The 17,989-nt window shown below is 34.3% G+C and overlaps 3 protein-coding genes across 4 annotated transcripts; 2 read left to right on the forward strand and 1 right to left on the reverse strand.

The window, feature by feature from the left end:
* The first annotated feature begins 2,947 nt into the window (after positions 1 to 2,947).
* LOC124440770 (snRNA-activating protein complex subunit 1-like) lies at positions 2,948 to 6,764 on the forward strand. 2 transcript variants are annotated; one of them, XM_046991197.1, is made up of 11 exons: positions 2,948 to 3,188; positions 3,467 to 3,497; positions 4,020 to 4,154; positions 4,646 to 4,711; positions 4,798 to 4,872; positions 4,991 to 5,092; positions 5,614 to 5,744; positions 5,842 to 5,881; positions 6,037 to 6,135; positions 6,301 to 6,363; positions 6,579 to 6,764. In XM_046991197.1, the coding sequence occupies exons 1-11, from the start codon at positions 3,049 to 3,051 to the stop codon at positions 6,648 to 6,650; spliced, it is 954 nt and encodes a 317-aa protein (XP_046847153.1). In that variant the 5' UTR covers positions 2,948 to 3,048; the 3' UTR covers positions 6,651 to 6,764. The 2 variants fall into 2 exon arrangements, with proteins under 2 accessions (XP_046847153.1, XP_046847154.1); XM_046991198.1 differs by lacking the exons at positions 5,614 to 5,744; positions 5,842 to 5,881 and having other exon boundaries at positions 2,950 to 3,188.
* A 351-nt stretch (positions 6,765 to 7,115) lies between these two features.
* On the reverse strand, positions 7,116 to 10,383 carry LOC124440772 (RING finger protein 32-like). Its single transcript, XM_046991200.1, has 6 exons — positions 10,349 to 10,383; positions 10,126 to 10,250; positions 9,438 to 9,546; positions 8,366 to 8,469; positions 8,197 to 8,260; positions 7,116 to 7,784 (listed from the first exon to the last, which is right to left on the reverse strand). Exons 1-6 carry the CDS (start codon positions 10,349 to 10,351, stop codon positions 7,524 to 7,526), a joined length of 666 nt encoding a protein of 221 aa, XP_046847156.1. The 5' UTR covers positions 10,352 to 10,383; the 3' UTR covers positions 7,116 to 7,523.
* A 2,919-nt stretch (positions 10,384 to 13,302) lies between these two features.
* Positions 13,303 to 15,609, forward strand: LOC124440771 (translin-like). The gene is made up of 6 exons (XM_046991199.1): positions 13,303 to 13,464; positions 13,611 to 13,701; positions 13,839 to 13,938; positions 14,363 to 14,478; positions 14,873 to 14,952; positions 15,231 to 15,609. Exons 1-6 carry the CDS (start codon positions 13,381 to 13,383, stop codon positions 15,438 to 15,440), a joined length of 681 nt encoding a protein of 226 aa, XP_046847155.1. The 5' UTR covers positions 13,303 to 13,380; the 3' UTR covers positions 15,441 to 15,609.
* Positions 15,610 to 17,989: the final 2,380 nt, after the last annotated feature.

The following is a 17,989-nucleotide window of genomic DNA, read 5'->3' on the forward strand; positions in this document are numbered from 1 at the left end:
TTTTGAATTTTAAACAATCGTATAGGCCCATCTCAGTGGCGCAATGAGTGACGTATGAATGAAAGAGCTGATTTTGACCCGAGTAGAGTATCTGACATCAGAATATATTGAAATTTATTCTGTCAATAAACTTGAAATAATTTCATATCCGTCAACTGTAAAGTTGAACAATTATTTTTGCAGTTATTTTGTTTGGCCGAAATGAAAATAAATTATCAGTTTGTACTTCTCCAAAATAGTTGAATTTTACGCAACTTATGCATGAAATGAAGAAACTTGAAACGCCGAGTGCAAAGTTCAGATTAGGAGGGGTCAGCAGGCGTGACAGATTGCCGGCGAATCTCAATAGGTCACCCTGGTTGGATAATCAACATGATTTGGCAGTGAGCTCAGATGACAATAGAATGTCAATTTGTATAAATTTACAATTTAAAGTTTTGATAAAATTTATGCTATGGTTTAAATGTCCATTTTCATCTTGTAGTCCACAATTTAAGTGTGCACGATTGTCTTGTTGCCCACGGTCTAAATGTCCAGGATTGTCTTGTTGTCCACGGTCTAAATGTCCAGGATTGTCTTGTTGTCCACGGTCTAAATGTCCAGGATTGTCTTGTTGTCCACGGTCTAAATGTCCAGGATTGTCTTGTTGTCCACGGTCTAAATGTCCAGGATTGTCTTGTTGACCACGGTCTAAATGTCCAGGATTGTCTTGTTGTCCACAGTCTAAATGTCCAGGATTGTCTTGTTGACCACGGTCTAAATGTCCACAATTGTCTTGTTGTCCATGGTCTAAATGTTCACGATTGTCTTGCTGTCCAGGGTCTAAATGTCCACGATTGTTTTGTTGACCACAGTCTAAATGTCCAGGATTGTCTTGTTGACCACGGTCTAAATGTCCAGGATTGTCTTGTTGTCCACGGTCCAAATGTCCAGGATTGTCTTGTTGTCCACGGTCTAAATGTCCAGGATTGTCTTGTTGTCCACGGTCTAAATGTCCAGGATTGTCTTGTTGACCACGGTCCAAATGTCCAGGATTGTCTTGTTGTCCACGGTCTAAATGCTCACGATTGTCTTGTTGACCACGGTCTAAATGTCCACGATTGTCTTGTTGACCACGGTCTAAATGTTCACGATTGTCTTGTTGTCCACGGTCTAAATGTCCACGATTGTCTTGTTGTCCACGGTCTAAATGTTCAGGATTGTCCTGTTGTCCACGGTCTAAATGTCCACGATTGTCTTGTTGTCCACGGTCTAAATGTTCAGGATTGTCTTGTTGACCACGGTCTAAATGTCCAGGATTGTTTTGTTGTCCACGGTCTAAATGTCCACGATTGTCTTGTTGTCCACGGTCTAAATGTCCACGATTGTCTTGTTGTCCACGGTCTAAATGTTCATGATTGTCTTGTTGACCACGGTCTAAATGTCCACGATTGTCTTGTTGTCCACGATCTAAATGTCCACGATTGTTTTGTTGTTTCACGGTCTAAATGTCCACGATTGTCTTGTTGTCCACGGTCTAAATGTTCATGATTGTCTTGTTGACCACGATCTAAATGTCCACGATTGTCTTGTTGTCCACGGTCTAAATGTCAAGGATTGTCTTGTTGTCCACGGTCAAAATGTCCACGATTGTCTTGTTGACCACAGTCTAAATGTCCAGGATTGTCTTGTTGTCCAGGGTCTAAATGTCCAGGATTGTCTTGTCGTCCACGGTCTAAATGTCCACGATTGTCTTGTTGTCCACGGTCTAAATGTCCACGATTGTCTTGTTGACCACAGTCTAAATGTCCACGATTGTCTTGTTGTCCACGGTCTAAATGTCCATGATTGTCTTGTTGACCACGGTCTAAATGTCCAGGATTGTCTTGTTGTCCACGATCTAAATGTCCATGATTGTCTTGTTGACCACGGTCTAAATGTCCAGGATTGTCTTGTTGACCACGGTCTAAATGTCCATGATTGTCTTGTTGTCCACGGTCTAAATGTTCATGATGTGTGGGCTGCGCCCCATCAGACGAATTGTCTATCAGCTGTATTTCTCAGAAAATCGTCTACGGACTTTCATTGAATAGTAATCTCAAGTCTCAAGGGATATTAGCACTAAATCATGTATGTCTACAGAAGCTTTGATTTTCAAAAGTTTTATTTGTAATGATGCAGAGGCATACTGCGAGATTTATGAGAGATTCTAGGAACCTACATTTCACAATTCCAAAAAGTGTTGGAGCTATGACATCTTTATTATTTAGAGCCTGATATGCCACAATTCTTCCCCAAACTCTTCCAAATGCGTCGATGTATTGATGAATATTTTCTCTTGTCATAACTGGTGAAATGGATGAATCCAGATTGTTCATATGTGGTTTTGATTTGCTATATGCGTTCTTTAATTTCTTTGTAACAACAGCTTGGAGACGCTTTTGTTGAAATTCTTCGTAGAGTGGCTGCAGTGGGATGGCTTCGTTTAGCATGCCGTGCTAGCTCCTTCTTCTCCATCTAGGCTCTCGACCAAACTTTTTCCCAAAATCTTTAACTACTTACGTGGCAATCACGTTTTTAATCCGGGAACAAAGGCAATGCCTTTTCATTTAACTGTCTGCTTTCTCGATTTTTCAAATACTTCATTTGGGCTACGCTGTTTGCTAGTTCAAACACTATTATGCTGTATGTGCCCAGTACCAATTACCTTAAATATAGCCTGGGCAGCCCTCTCAACCCGCCCCCATTTTTGAACGCAGGGCACCAGCAATAAGAGAGCAACTGCCCCCCCCTAAAGTCTTTATAAATCTAATTTTAAAATGTCAATCGTAAAAACAGTGTGTAAAATATGTAACATTTTGGAGTTGTTTACCCAGTTTAACCCATTTACCCCTCCGAAATAAAATCCTGCCGGCGTTACTATAGTAACTATCATATTTGAGTCAGCGGTAACTATAACAAATTGTCGTTGCAAGTTGCATTTGCTGTGTGGTTATTAATGTATGGCAGAAAATAGAAGTTCTTATAACATTTGGTGAAAATTAAAATGGTTAAAATGTAAATTAAAAAATGTCATCATCGGATAGTTTTATCGATGCTCTAACGTTAGATTGTCGTGTTTTGCTGGCAAAATTTGAAGAAAAGCAAAGCATTCGTTTTGAAGCATTCTGTGAAGTTTGGAAAGAGTTAAAATTTGACTGCATTCATCTGTGAGATTATATTTTTTAGATTTGGTCTTTGTGTTTCAAATAATTCTTTGCACCATGAATTTTTTAAATTTACTTATTTTCCTTTTTCCTTTGTTTCATTTGCATTATAAAGCAATAAATTTACCAACCACCCACCCTGTATGGAATGTCTGTATTTTGTGCAGCTGACATAAAATCTACCATCTGTCACTTGCACAAAAATCATATAAACATGTGTGCCACAATAAAGTTACTCTTTCTTGTAATGATTTGGTATTCACATAATTTTTCTTTGCCAGAATCTGTGAAAGTGATCATGAAAAAACAGTGGTAAGAAGTTTTATTTTGGGTGTTTTATCATTTAATTATTGAATTACATCAACATTACATCAACACTGTGCGCAGTTGTAATAAATCGTTTATTGACTTGTTCACAATTACCTCAGCTTATATTTTGTTTTGTTTACAATAAATCACACTAAAAATGTTTACATGCTGTTGTCCATGTATGTTTGACAAAAAGCATCAATATTAATTGTGTCCTGGCTGATGTACGACTTGAGAAATTATTTGGTTGTAGAGCTTGATTTAGTTGGCATTTTACATTGGCAAATGATTGATCTCATTCATCATAAAAAGTATTAGCACTTTATTCTATATTTATTTAATATTTCATTAGAAAACTTTCCCATGTCATTAATGACTATTTAACTATAATTCTAAGGATGTATAATTCTAATGACTAAAATTCTAATGACTATAATTTTAATGGCAATAGTTCTAATGGTAGGTAATTATTGGTTATGTCAATGGTTGTAATTAGTGAAAATGTATTTCTCCTTTTTCTTGAAGATTATCGATTACTTTTATCGCATTCTCTGTCGATATTTACCACCAAGCCTTCCATTACAATATCAAGTTGGTGCTATTTATTCTCTCTATGCTATCTACCACAGCCAGCCAGTGGAGTTGATTCCCAAAGTGAAGGTGATCTTCTTATGAATAGTTCTGATCAATGGCAAAGTGGAGAAATGTTGGCCATTGGACATGTTTTACATGGTCATGTTGAATCTAGTGCTGACTGCCTATCTCATTTTCTCATTGATTTTTCTATTGTCTTTTCCAGACATTTTGCATGTCTTCAATAGAATATAACCCTTAGTGAGTTGCACCCCCACCTAACTATCAGGGGCTCTTAGTTCTTGAACTAACTGTACTCAATCAGTGCTACATGCCTGCACCACCTGGTCTGATGGAAAAACCCTTTAACCCAGTTTTTGTTAACCAAGTTAACTCATGTACTCTTTAATTCCTGTGTATTGACAGTTATAGCTTTTTTGTTTAAATTTCAGATTACTTTTATTTTTTGCTTTTCTCGATGTATGTGTGTTATTTTAATTTTGCTAACATCTTTTCTTCTGTCAAACATTTCTCACGAACCATCAAATTTCACAATCAGTAAGTTGGTTATATTGTAGATACGAATGACAATGTCAATGTGGATTGACTTACTTTCCCTGCAGGAGAAGGTAAAGGAACAAAAGGTTTGTACATATGTATGTGGCAAGGAATTAAGTTTTTGTAATATTTTGCAAGACTACATGATAAAGAGAAAAATTTTCCTCTGCAGCACTATGATGTTTATTATATTATTGCATCAATGAAGTGGGACAAAGTTTTTCTTTTTGTGGCCATGCCAGTTCAGGTAACTTTGGTCGTTTCATGGTAGAAATCATTAAAAATATCGCAAAGTAAAATGATATATCATATTTTAAAAAATAATACTTGTATTTTTATTGCACTTTCTGCTTTCATCTGCTTAGCTTGCTTTGGGATCGCAAGACGCCATTATGCAATTTGAAAAGGAAGAAAATAAAGGTTTCAAGTCAAATTACACTTTACACAAGACAAAAGAAATGCTAAAGGTTATCTTGCAAACGTTAACTTTAGACTTTTTGTAAAGCCAAGATGTTTTGAGTTAATCGAAGTTCATTGCTTCTCCAGCAATAAATAGTATTACTAAATAGTTTCTTTATCACCATTGAAACCTTAACATCGAAAGGTGGTGGGTTTAATGGCAGTTTTGTCTAGGATTAGGTATCTTGTTTTTTTTTTGAGTAGAATAACAAATTTTTTATTATTGTAAATGTCTTCGCCGTCAATGCTCCTATATTAACGTAGGAGTCTAAACTAAAGGTAGTAAATTTTTGAAGGTAGGAATTCATTTATGAGCGTGAATGACAATATATTAATTATGATAGTAAATGATACTTAATGTAGATTAATATTTACTTCACGCATTAAGCTTCTTTCGTTTACGACCATGCGTGAAAACTTCGGTAAATGTGTGAAGGTTGGATCGTTTAAATAGTGAAGACTTCTGTGAAGTCTTCTGTGAAGACACTGTGAAGACACTGTGACGCTGTGAAGACTTCTTGTATTGTAGGATATTATTGATATTGATAATACGTACAATTCAGTCAAGATGAAGATATTCTCAACTGATAAAAATGAGCCGATTCTAGATCCTGTCACTTTAAAAGTAACATCCCCCGAATTTGTGCAAAATTTACAACAGTATGTCCTTTTTTTTTAATGCTTTTTGAAAATAGATCGATCTTGTTAATGTTGCATCAAAAATTAAAGTAATAAAATCCCTTCTTTATTTCTCAAGAGAAGTCACTGAGTTTGAAAAATGGAAAGAAAATACAAAGGTGTCAAATTGAAGAAAATAAATTAAAAAAAATAAGGAAATTGTGCACAAGTTATACAAGAAGTTGTCTGACGATAACAAATTATATTTTCGATAAGTACATTTAAATATTTTTTCATTATAGCTATCCTTTCTTTACTTCATATCTTTCAACAGGGTAGTTTAAAAGCAAAACTAATAAACCGTCCACTGGAAGTTGGTCTACCTGAAGACCGTAAGAGTGATTCTGAAAAACAGTCAGAATCGACGTCAAGCGTAAGTTTTAATGCTGTTCGTTCAACATTTGATGTAACTTAATACATGATTGTAGATTTATTGCAAGATGATTTTGGTAGATTACAGTGAAAGTTTAAAATATGGAGGCAATGGTTTTCAGTTTTAAACTCTCTTTTAAACTCAATGTGAATTTTATTATTTCAGGCTGTTGATCGATACCTGCTGGTCAAAGAGATAAAAGATCGTTCGTTCAAATCAATACCTCAGGTAGCATTAAGATGCCAGTTGTTACTGTATTGCAATGATAATATTATTTTTATTGTACTCATTTTCTCTCTAATTAACCAAGTTTTTCCAAATGACGTTAATTTCATAAGATCATTACCATGGTGTACTGTAGCATGATGAACAAATTAGCTTTTGAGTTTTAGGATTTCATTTCTATGTATTGAAATCATTGCATACATTTTATATAACTGCAGGTTGCTAAACACAAACGACGCTATCAACCGATCCCCGAAAGTTCTATATCTTCCAAGTCTAGCCGGAAATAGACTAAACAAAGTGATCGTAGGCAAAAGATTTAGTTCAAATCAATGTATATATTAGCATCGATGAAATTTTGTATGTGTTAAATCAATACTATAATAAAAAAAATTGTATTTGTATTTTTTGTTTACGAGCAAAATCCTCTTCAAAATAATCTGCTATTTTGCAAAATGGAACTATCATCTCTTTTCGCTATGTTTTGCAAATATGTGAATTTGGCAAGATAGCTAAAATAGCAACGTGCAAGGTTTTTGCAAACATATAAAAAATACATTGCACTGTTGGTGGAAAAATGAGATTGCAGCAAAACAAAAAAAACCTGCCTAAAAGTCAGAATTTAGTAATGGCTAATGGTGGTATATGAAGATTTTTATCCTTCAACTTGCTTTTATTATATTCTCACGTTATTTAATTGCATGGGCATGATCACGGTGACGTTAGTAAAAAAAATCAAATAATAAAGACGTAAATTGATTTGATAATTGTTCATTAACAACTTTATTTTCTTAGTAAGTAGAAAAAAAGGATTCGAACTAAAACCAAATATAATCTCCCAACATCTCCATTCCACCATCAAATCTTTTCACTTTCGCGATAAAGGCCATCTAGCAGAGCAAAATGTTATAAACAAAAAGAACACGTTGGGAAGGTGATTCTCAACACACTGAACAAAGTACTGATTACTCTTCAATTATCCTAATTGCTAGGACACAAGAAGCCTTTCATAAGATATGATATCTATGGAATTTTCCTTTGCAAACTAGTCCGTCTTGTGACCCCAACCATCATTTCACCAATTCCAGTGGCCTTACTGCAGAGGTTCCCTGTCACAGTATATCACGGCACGTCACATGTACTTAACAGTACTTCACGGTACATCACAGTACATCACAGTGCAACTCTTTCTTGTAATACGGCGAGCGACAGACAGGACAGACGTGCAAAGAAGCCAGAGAAAGTAATTCGAAAGCCTCCAGACATTGTTTGTGAAAAACATGAGAGCAAGATAGTAAGATAATAGGACGAGAAAATTCGACTGTAGTTTCACTTTTTTTTGAAGACTCTAGCTGCCCAACGATGTCTGATGAATGGAAAGCAGTGAAGCAAATGGGACAATCTGAATGAAGTCTCTCGTTTGCCTATAAAAGCATATAAAAAATTTGAAGCGAAAATCATGAGAATGAATGATATATATGAAGTTGGAATTATTTCCACAACTTAAAATAAGCAATACTTTGTTCTACATTCACAAGCTCATACTTTAACATAAACTGTTTCCCAATACAAACACATACGTTGACATAAACAGTTTACCAATCCAAACCCACACTTTAACATAAACTGTTTACCAATCTGTACCTCCCTCAGATCATAACACACAAGGGCGTATAGAGCAAGGGGAAAGTAGGGCTGCCTCCCTCCCCCCGGCAGTTGAGAAGACAAGGCCAGTCGGGCTACATTCGTTGGAAAGTGTAGCCATTGCCTCCTTAAAATAGAAAATACATCCATGAAAACATAAAGTATCAATACAAATCAGTAACCCATCATCACCTTAGCATAAACTTTTTCCCAATCCATATCCGACAACACTTTAAAACTTTGATCGTCGACCAGTCTATAAAATTTAAAATATGAATCAATCACACTCAGAAATTTCACCACTCTGCTTTGTTTTTCATTTGCTCAATATGAACATGAAATAAGGACAAATTACAGCTACCTCATCACTCGTCGACTTTCTTCAATCGATTGATCAATCTGGTGAAGAAAACTATCAACTTCTGAGCTCGTTACCATAACAAAGCGATCCGTAACTAAGGAAAGCTACAAAAAAGCGCATTATTAAGAGAGTTGCTGGATGAATAGTAAAAAAATAAAAGCCCCCCTCCAAAAAAGCTTAATTTTACCGAGTATGTTATATCTTTCTAATAAGTGAAATAAATAAATTAATAAAATGTGTTGACGACGTCATACGTAAATAAGATATGAAGATGTCATACATAATTAAGATATGGTGACGTCGTATATAATTACTATATGGTGACGTCATCGTAAATAAGATATGGTGACGTCATACATAATTAAGATATGGTGACGTCACCGTAAATAAGATATGGTGACGTCATACATAATTAAGATATGGTGACGTCATAGGTAAATAAGATATGGTCATGGCGTTAGTTGCATTACACGTACAGCACTTATTCAAAGTTAAGAAGTTGATTTACTCATAATCAATTGATCCTCAGATCCATTCCGTGTCTACTGTCAAATGTAAAATGAAAGTAAAACCCCTACTTTTCAAAAATCGTTTATACACAGGTCAACTAAAGTGGCATGTCCTGCCACACACCTGTCCAGCAACAAACTCACATTTTATCAAGTTAAACGTGAACTTCTGAAATATTATAACTAAAATATCTATAATGCAGAGGATCCTAGAATTCGGAAATCTATTAGTTTGTGTTCTACCACGTGTTGTTATCTGTCGAGTGATAAAATGTCCTGTTGTTTCTAAGTAACTATTTTATGTTTATGCATGTTATTCTTAGAGATCGATGCAAAAGGCGCAAGCTGTTACGATTATCCGGTTGAAAACACCGCAAAAAATATAAATAAATAAATAAATGTATATGTTAAGTTCTAGTTAAGGATATAGCTACTTAGTCCTGTAATCATGAAACTTTACTAATCTACAGAAAAATCTTTGAATACTTCTCTCCCCTCACAAGCATCAGTTGTTTTGCATTAGAAAATAACAAAAAATAAGTGTATTGTTCCAATGCGGAAACCTTTTCTTCGAAAAATTTTTTCCTCAACAATGGGTCATTTGGTGGAACTGTCTTCCTTAATTTGACGTACCACGACCGTATAACATAACCACGCCACCTTGACTGGATTCTAAATTCAAATAAGACACCTTTATCATGGCTAACGTTGCGAATTTAATTGATCACGTGCGTTGCATTCTGAACATTCAAGACATAAAAAGTTTTAGTCCGAACTTTTGAAAAAAATTTTAGTCCGAACTTTTGAAAAAAGTTTTAGTCCGAACTTTTGAAAAACGTTTTAGTCCGAACTTTTGAAAAAAGTTTTAGTCCGAACTTTTGAAAAAAGTTTTAGTCCGAACTTTTGAAAAAAGTTTTAGTCCGAACTTTTGAAAAAAGGTTTCTAAAAAAGACCAAAGTCAACGCAAATTACCGTGACCAAAGGTGTGCAAAAACAAAACATTTTGTAGTTGGAGCCCATAAATAAAAAAAAGGACTCGATAAGTGCATAAGGATTTGCTTTTTATGAATAACAATTACAAAATACCAGTATCATTAAAAGAATGCCAGAAAAATTGGGAAAAACAGAAAATTAAATAACACAACACCATATCACCATAATAAAAATTCATACTAAACCTGCCGAATTTTTCAGGGTTTTAACTGTTTAAGGGTTATTTATTTAAAGTTTGGAATGTGCTCAAAAACTCACTTGATTGCACATTTATGTCGCCACAGTTTCCGACCTTCGTGTATTAATCGCGTTTCATATTGTTCCTTTCGGCACATAGGACATGTTTTCCCACCAGAAAATTTTTCAAAAGCTCGAAGACAAACCTAGTACACAACAGACAGTAAGTTTAAAATATTTTTCACAAAGCTTCTGGGTACTTTCATATTTAAGACATCATTTCAATGCACAAAAATTTACTTACCATAAAGACATCTAATTTAGGAATAGAAAAGCATTGAAAATCATGTTTTACCGAGTATTGGACAAATAACTAAGTAAATTGCTTTCGTAAAAAAATTTGGGTACAGGAGATCAACGTGTTGTTAAAGTCTGGGAGTAAAATCATATTGTGTTCAATCTTGGATAACATTTTGTAGATACTCAATATAAATATTAGAGCCAAACACATAATTTCTAAAATAGCCGTTATGGCTGGTTTTGAGGTAACTTCCGTCTTCACAAACATTCCCTTGAATGAAACAATCATCTGTGATCTACTATTTTCATCATCTGTAATCTACTATTTACATCATCTGTGATCTACATCATCATTGATTTCCTTTTTAGACTACATCAACCATCAACACCCCAATATCAATTTCACCTCTGAGACGGAAAATAATGGAAGACTGCCAATCTTAGACATTGATATTTACCGCTCAAACAGTATATTCACTACCTCTGTATATCGTAAACCTTCATTCATCGGTCTTCTCACATACTTTCACAGCTTCATCTCACTTACCTACAAGCGCAACTTAGTCTTTGACTTATTACACCGCATCTTCAACCTCTGCTTCAGCTATAAGAGTTTTCATGCTCAAATTGAAACCACCAAAAAACTATTCAAGCTCAATTGCTACCCTACACATATGTTTGACCGCAATATCCGCTGTTTTTTTTGACATGAAATTTGAACAGACATCATCCTTCTTTAGTGTTCCAAAGAAAATAATGTATTTCTGTCTCCCATTTACTGATTTACAGGCTGTCACTTCCTATAAATCCACACACAAATCAATCGTCTCTGCAACGCTGCTTGCTTTCCCTCATCTTAATGTCAGATTTGTCTTTATTTAGCTGCCCCACACAAATTTCTTCATTTTTTCCATTTAAGGATAAAATTGCCAAGTCTCTAACATCTAGTGTTATCTATTTACACATGTGTATATTCTCTTCCATGTCGTATGTGTGTCAACCCACATGCCTCTTATATCATAATCACTGAGCACTTTTGAATTTCTCCTATTACTGGAAAACGCTATACTAACCCCTGTCAAAGATTTTTTCTCAAACTGATCTCTCTAACTATCCTGTTTATTAAGACCAAAACCTCTCATTCTGCTCTGACATATTCGACCTCGCGATCCATAAAAGCCTCCTCATCTTTAAACTAAAGTCATGACTTAATGTCTAAGGCAGCTTCATCCCTCTTGAGCTTCTTCACTCCTCTCCACTCCACCCCAAGCACTACACCACATATCACTTTGAACATCCGCAGTGATCTGATACCTCTTACTATGTAAATAACTATAAATATCATTATCATTATCAAAGTAACTATGTCTAACTTGACATTAGTGGCTACAGTTTATTTTGCTTGACCCTCAATCTGTTAACGGTTTCCCACAAGTAAGTAGCCATAAGCAATGTTTAGAATGATGTATTTTGTATTTATCATATGTTTTAATGAGCAAAAAACAAATATTATTTGTGTTAAGAATCATGATAAACTCACCAAATGAAAAACGTGAGAACAAGACAACAATACCTAACAAGGAAAACACAAAATTGGATTATTATGCAAAATTTAATTGTCATTCACGATTACAAATTTACCAGTCAAGGCAATATTTATATAAATACTACCAAAACTAAGTCTTTGTACGTATCTGCCCTACTATGTGTAGTCATCCTACCTGGCTTTGATCTCTAAATTCCTCTTTACAAATGACTTAAGGTTGACCAGAATCATTTCTTTTGTTAGACTTTGTTTTAACATCCCTCCATTGTTTGTCAGTAAGGCGAGCTGATGGAGCTTCAACCAATCCAAGTTTTTGAGCTTAAAATATCCATGAAACCAACTCAGAACACATTGATTAACACAAATAGAAATATACAAATGCTTTCATGTTTGTACATTGTCTAGGTTAGAGCTGTTAATATTGCAGTCTTGTGAAGACCTATAGGTGTTAGTGACTGACATTTCAACATCTTTCACATTTGGAGGTTACTACAGCTAAAGATGTAGAAGTATCAGTCACAATCGATCCTTTTCAGGACTGCATTGACTTGGATGATCTACAACTACAAACAAATAACCATACTCACAAATTCAAACCAATCACATTATACATATGGTATGTTGGTTTCATGAAAATGAGCATGTTCTATGCATATAAAATTGTCAGTGCATGTAATTTTATACAAAAAGTTTAAAATTTACAAATTGAAAAACAAATGATTACTGAAAGAAAGTATTTTTAACATACATACCTAAGGTAAGTGGCTTAGGTTCTTCATCAAGAACATACTCTTTATTACTGTCATTGTTAGTAGAGCTTTTCAAGGATCCTTTCTTTGTCTTTGAAAAGTTCTTAGAATTATATTTATGCTGCTTGACTTTGCTATTCCATGAGTCTTGAAGGGACAATGATTTAACCAAGTGATCTTGTAAAGCCACTGCATTCAATACTGTCCTGGACTAGCAAAAGAATATAATAAAATCTTTGCAAGAAATCAAAGCCAATGTAGTAATATGAATCAAATAATAGACTATAGTTTTTTCATCGTGATGTAGCCTAGAAAAAAGCATATTCAGTCATATAATTATATGTGCTTTTTCTGAAGCAATGATTTATCAAATTCTTCAAGAAACACATACTTTTGAATATTTATCGACTGAAGACAACTTGCTTGAGCGACTCATAGTCATTAAACATAAATATTTCTTCTATAGTTAGTTATAAGGTAATAAGTTAATAACATATCCAACATATTTGTTTGAATGAACAGTTATCTTTTCCTTTTCACAAATAGAAGAATAGACAAAAAAGACAAACTACATCGATTGCTTCTGGAAAATTGAATCCATAAGTATCAAGCAACTGTATTCTATCGAAATTGAAGAAAGATAAAAAAATAAGAACTTTACATGACTCTCAAACCACAACGAGCTTCCTTCCTGTCGCTATAGAGATAATATTTGTTCCCAATCTCTTGGATGGAGAAATTATGGAAGTCAATGCTGGTAATAAAATAATAGCAATGTTTTCCTCTATTCAAACTTATGTTGACGAAGAGCAAGATATACGTGAGGTACTTCTATCTGTTTTGATTCTTTGAGCTTGGAATGCTCCAAACCCCACGATAACAAACACGATTGCAGACTGCCATTTTCCCCACGGTTCATGCATTTCCTGTGGTCAAAGATGTTCAAAATTACTATTTTTACCTCTTTATAGAAAATTGCTATAGCTGTTAGAAATGTTGAAAAGACAACAAGAGAAATTTTTGCTATCTTGCAAGCTGTTCATCATAACCCACAATCAGAAAGCAAGTTAAAATTTTTCCTTACAAGACATTGACTTTACGATTATAAAATCTCAGGCATCATTGTTTAGTCAGTGCACTGTAGCTCGAATAACTTAGTTATATCATTGCTATTAAACTTTTTCATCTAATTATTGTAGAAATATCTGGAATTTGCAACCAGGCTGAAGATAAGTTCTTAACACTGAAGTCACAATATTCTGACCTTATACAAATTATACCAGCTGGACAGTACTATAGGTAATTAATAAATTCTGTAATTAATTTCTTCAATCACCCCTCCACAGTGACATCCTTTCCACAAAATTTCTTCAATCACCCCTCCACAGTGACATCCTTTCCATAAAATTTTTTCAATCACCCTTACACAGTGACATCCTTTCCTCTAAATTCTTTAACTCATCACTCCACAATGACATCCTTACCACAAAGTTGCTTCAGTCACCCTTCCATACTGACTTCCTTTCCCTCACCCCTCCATTCTGACGTCCAAGTAACAAAATTGTTTCACTCATCCTGCCAAAGGGACGTCTTTATCACAAAATTTTCTCAGTCACCACTCCAGAGTCCTCACCCTATCAAAGCCCTCCATAAAATTGCTATTGTTATTAATTTCTTTTGGTTTTTGTTTTCAACCAATAAACAAGGCACTATGTATCTTTAGATTTAACGACCTTTGGAGATTTGTGAATCAAAAAGCATGTTTTCTTGCTTCTCTTCTATTTTACCTGAAGTTTAACAAGTTGATAACACGAGAAGAGGTTGCTAATATTTTGGGAGGTAAATGAATAATTAACAGCATGAATTAAATTGTAGTACAATTTGTTTTCTAACTTGTAAGGTTTTATCAAAAATATTCAAAGTTTTTAAGAAGATTGAGAAAATCTAAAGGATCTTAATAACTTTGTGCATTATTGCAGGATGACACGCTATGACAAAAAAAGAAACAAACGCAATTATTTTTCTAGAAAGAGAATGAAATTCAACCCAAACAAAGTAAATACATACATACTTCACGAACGCACTCTTTTGCAGCTTTTTAAAAGTAATAAGAAAAACTAACAACTCCATTCTGGAGATACGTGTGATTTAGCCAGCCCCTGGTTTGGTCTTGCAAGTTGGCTACGCGTCTGATTGTGAATTTGCCAAGATGCATCTTGATTTATCGTTGTAGTCAAAGTCAAGAGAGAAGAAGGGTACCATTTAGACCTTGATGATTTTCTAACTGGATTATTACTTATGGCTAACGAGCTGGTATGTGTATAAAGTAAGACATGGGAAAATACCTAGTCTGTAATAAAACACAAAACAACAGCATGAATACTAAACATTTTATGTTAAAATGTTTGTTTATTTATTGTAACAGTTTCTATTGTTTTGTTTTATTAAAATACATTTTGCCTGCCGTTTATGGAGTTTGGTATTGACTGAAGGTTAGAGTTTGAGTTTCTGCATTCGATTTTGTGCTAAGAATATAGACTGGAACAACGCACACACTGACTTTTCTCTCAAAATGCTTTGTTTTATTACAGTCTAGATTAGCGGTAAATTGTGTGACAGCTGAAGAATACGATAGACCACAAAAAATTGCATCGTTTGTGTCGGATTTAGATGCTGGATTTCGCTTGCTTAACCTTAAGAACGATCATCTGAGGAAGAAGTTTGATGGATTAAAATACGACCTTAAGAAGATTGAAGAAGTAGTATATGATATTAAGATTAGAGGTTTGATAAAAACTTAAAAAATTGTAACAGCTATATGTTTGAGTAATTTGCTGTTTTGTTTGCCGTGTGTCTTTCCTAACTTGATCGTTGTAACTAGCTACGTTTTCTTGTTTCGTGTGCATTACTCGTCTCTCTATGGCTTAAATTATGTAGACAGAAAATAATCACTTAGCACTGTTATCACAACCGAACAGTACACTATTTCTTGACTATAGGAAACAGGGAGTAAAGTGGAATTCAACAACCTTTTACCTTAAGTCAACCTAAAACGCGATATTTTCACTGTATTACAACCCTTTCTCTTTGACTTTAGTTGACTTTTTTTTATAAAAAAACCTTTGTTTCAGTCGAAACGCAAATAGTATTGATAATGCCACTGGTGTTATCCTGTTTGTCATTTTCATTTTTCATATTGCTTCTGTGTTACTCTGTTTCATCGTACGCATAATGCATGACGCTACATGTTCGCCAATTTTTTAAACAAAAAGTTTAAATCAAAAGAAAAAACTTTGATTATAATTTAATAGGAAGAATTCTTTACGGTTTTAAAAATTAATTAATATTTTGAACTCGAAAATTCTACCATAACTTGTAATAAAGCTTGTTTCATCCGGAGTACTACAACTGGCGTTTTAATTTAGTTATCCAGTTTCATTTCATGCATTAACTCAAATTAACTTCATCTTCATAGAAAGATACAATGTTACATAAATATTTATCCACAGCCCATGGCCCCATGGGTATGGTAGAAAAAATCCACTCGAAATAATCTATTTTACATTTAGTCAAAATAGTTTTCATTCATCGTATTTATTAAATGCTATTTTGTTACCAATCATTTGTTCATACACTCGTCTTAAATATCGTATTGATCATCCAATGTCACGTGTCTCACTTGAACAACTTTCTTGAACGTAAATTCATCATTTAAATCAACTTCTCGCACCAGGAAATCTAACTCTACTTGTCCAGTTATCTCCGATCTGGCTTTGAAGAAAATTGTTCCATCATATGCGTCAACTCCTGTAATATTAATGATTGGTTTGGAAATAATTTTGATTGAATGGTTTTTGTGAACCTTATTCCCATATTTGTCGACGATGTCCGCTTGGCAAATCATATTAACAAATGTGTACATAGCTTTAGTCTGCGGTTTATATTGTTTCACGAACGGATTTTCTTCTTTAAAAACGAAATTAGATAGAGAGCATGCTTCTCTTGAGATGACTGTCAAATGAAAAGGATTAAATGGTATGCGTTCGTTGTTGATGAAAAAGAAAATGCTGAAGACTCCTGTTTCAGTTTTTGTGAGTTTGAAAACAGTTTTGTGTGTTTCGCCAGCGAATATGGTTTCTTCTCCTAGTTTGACAGAGAGTTTTGATTTTGTCTTCTTTGGCAAAGCTTCTCCATGTTCATTTCTTATAGTCAACTTAAAGAAAAATGGAAATGATAAAGTGATGAATCAAATTTAGAGCTATTTCAATGTTTTTGAATGCATGAATGGGATTGACAGTGAATGGGATTGATCAAAAGATCGACCAGAGCGGCAGAAATTACTGTTTCTCTGTAAACAAGAGGATGGATCACTTATTCACATAGCTAATTGCAAAACGTTTTATAGATAGCTACTTTCAAATTTATTTTTGATGTTTGTTAGAGCTTAGTATAATAGATAATTCAGTAATTTATATTTGCAATTCTCACGAGCATCATAGTTACTGTCAATGCTGCCATCGTCTACGATAAAGAAATAACTATTCTTACCATCAGTGCTTCAACCTAGTTTTCTTGTCGAATGTCAAACTGTATGAACATTTTTGTCGTCACTGATTTGCAATTAATCTCAAGAATTTGATTAAGCAAAAAATGAAAAGTCTCCATGGTATACAGCCAATAAAGCTAATGAAAATTAAGACAACAATGGATGGAATGAATATAGCTGATCAAACCTTAAAGTGTACAGGAGTCCCGGCTTTAATAACATCGATACCATCAGGAAAAATTTCAGCAATGACGGAGCTACGATGTGCACAAGCATGAGAATTTGTTAAATAGTACGATGTTGTTTTTTTACTTATTTCATAATCTGATAAGCGAACGACGATTCTAAGGAGCGGTGTTTAAGCGACCCGTAGAATGGAGATAAAGGAAATTCATTAACTTGTGTTGCTAATCTTGATTTGTATTGATCAAGACTAACAGTTCTAAATATTTTCAAGTTGGGTGTTGAACGACACGATGATAGTTGATTTGAAATCGGTGTTTTGAGCGCGAACTTTACTTTATTGTCGACAAGTCTAAATTTCCAGCCCAAATCCAACTTTACTGTGTTCAGTTTTACAACAGTAGTTAAAGAAACGTTGATAAAAACGTTGCATTTATATCGAGATTCGAGAGATAAGTAACAATAAGCAACGTTAGGTTCATCAACTAAACTACTTCGGGCAAATAGTTCATACGCCAATCGCATATCGTTCATATTTGCACTTGTGTCTTTTCTCTTCAATTCTAACGTGCATAGCAAAGTTTCTTCGCCTGCTATTACTTATTTTGTTTTCCAAGTGAT

This window comes from Xenia sp. Carnegie-2017, unplaced genomic scaffold, assembly GCF_021976095.1.
Source record: "Xenia sp. Carnegie-2017 unplaced genomic scaffold, XeniaSp_v1 HiC_scaffold_2, whole genome shotgun sequence".
NCBI classification, from domain to species: Eukaryota; Metazoa; Cnidaria; class Anthozoa; order Malacalcyonacea; family Xeniidae; genus Xenia; species Xenia sp. Carnegie-2017.

What these genes read in the sequence shown, in the direction of transcription:
- LOC124440770 (XM_046991197.1), top strand. Translation starts at nt 3,049, where the DNA reads ATGTCATCATCGGATAGTTTTATCGATGCTCTAACGTTAGATTGTCGT. An exon ending in GTGATCATGAAAAAACAGTG is followed by an intron (nt 3,498 to 4,019) that starts GTAAGAAGTTTT and finishes TTTTTCTTGAAG; the next exon opens with ATTATCGATTACTTTTATCG. An exon ending in AGTCAGAATCGACGTCAAGC is followed by an intron (nt 6,136 to 6,300) that starts GTAAGTTTTAAT and finishes TTATTATTTCAG; the next exon opens with GCTGTTGATCGATACCTGCT.
- LOC124440771 (XM_046991199.1), top strand. Translation starts at nt 13,381, where the DNA reads ATGGAAGTCAATGCTGGTAATAAAATAATAGCAATGTTTTCCTCTATT. An exon ending in CCAGCTGGACAGTACTATAG is followed by an intron (nt 13,939 to 14,362) that starts GTAATTAATAAA and finishes ATGTATCTTTAG; the next exon opens with ATTTAACGACCTTTGGAGAT. An exon ending in TACTTATGGCTAACGAGCTG is followed by an intron (nt 14,953 to 15,230) that starts GTATGTGTATAA and finishes GTTTTATTACAG; the next exon opens with TCTAGATTAGCGGTAAATTG.
- LOC124440772 (XM_046991200.1), bottom strand. An exon ending in CGACATAAATGTGCAATCAA is followed by an intron (nt 9,547 to 10,125) that starts GTGAGTTTTTGA and finishes ATTTGAATTTAG; the next exon opens with AATCCAGTCAAGGTGGCGTG. An exon ending in AAAAATTTTTCGAAGAAAAG is followed by an intron (nt 8,470 to 9,437) that starts GTTTCCGCATTG and finishes GCTTTTTTGTAG; the next exon opens with CTTTCCTTAGTTACGGATCG.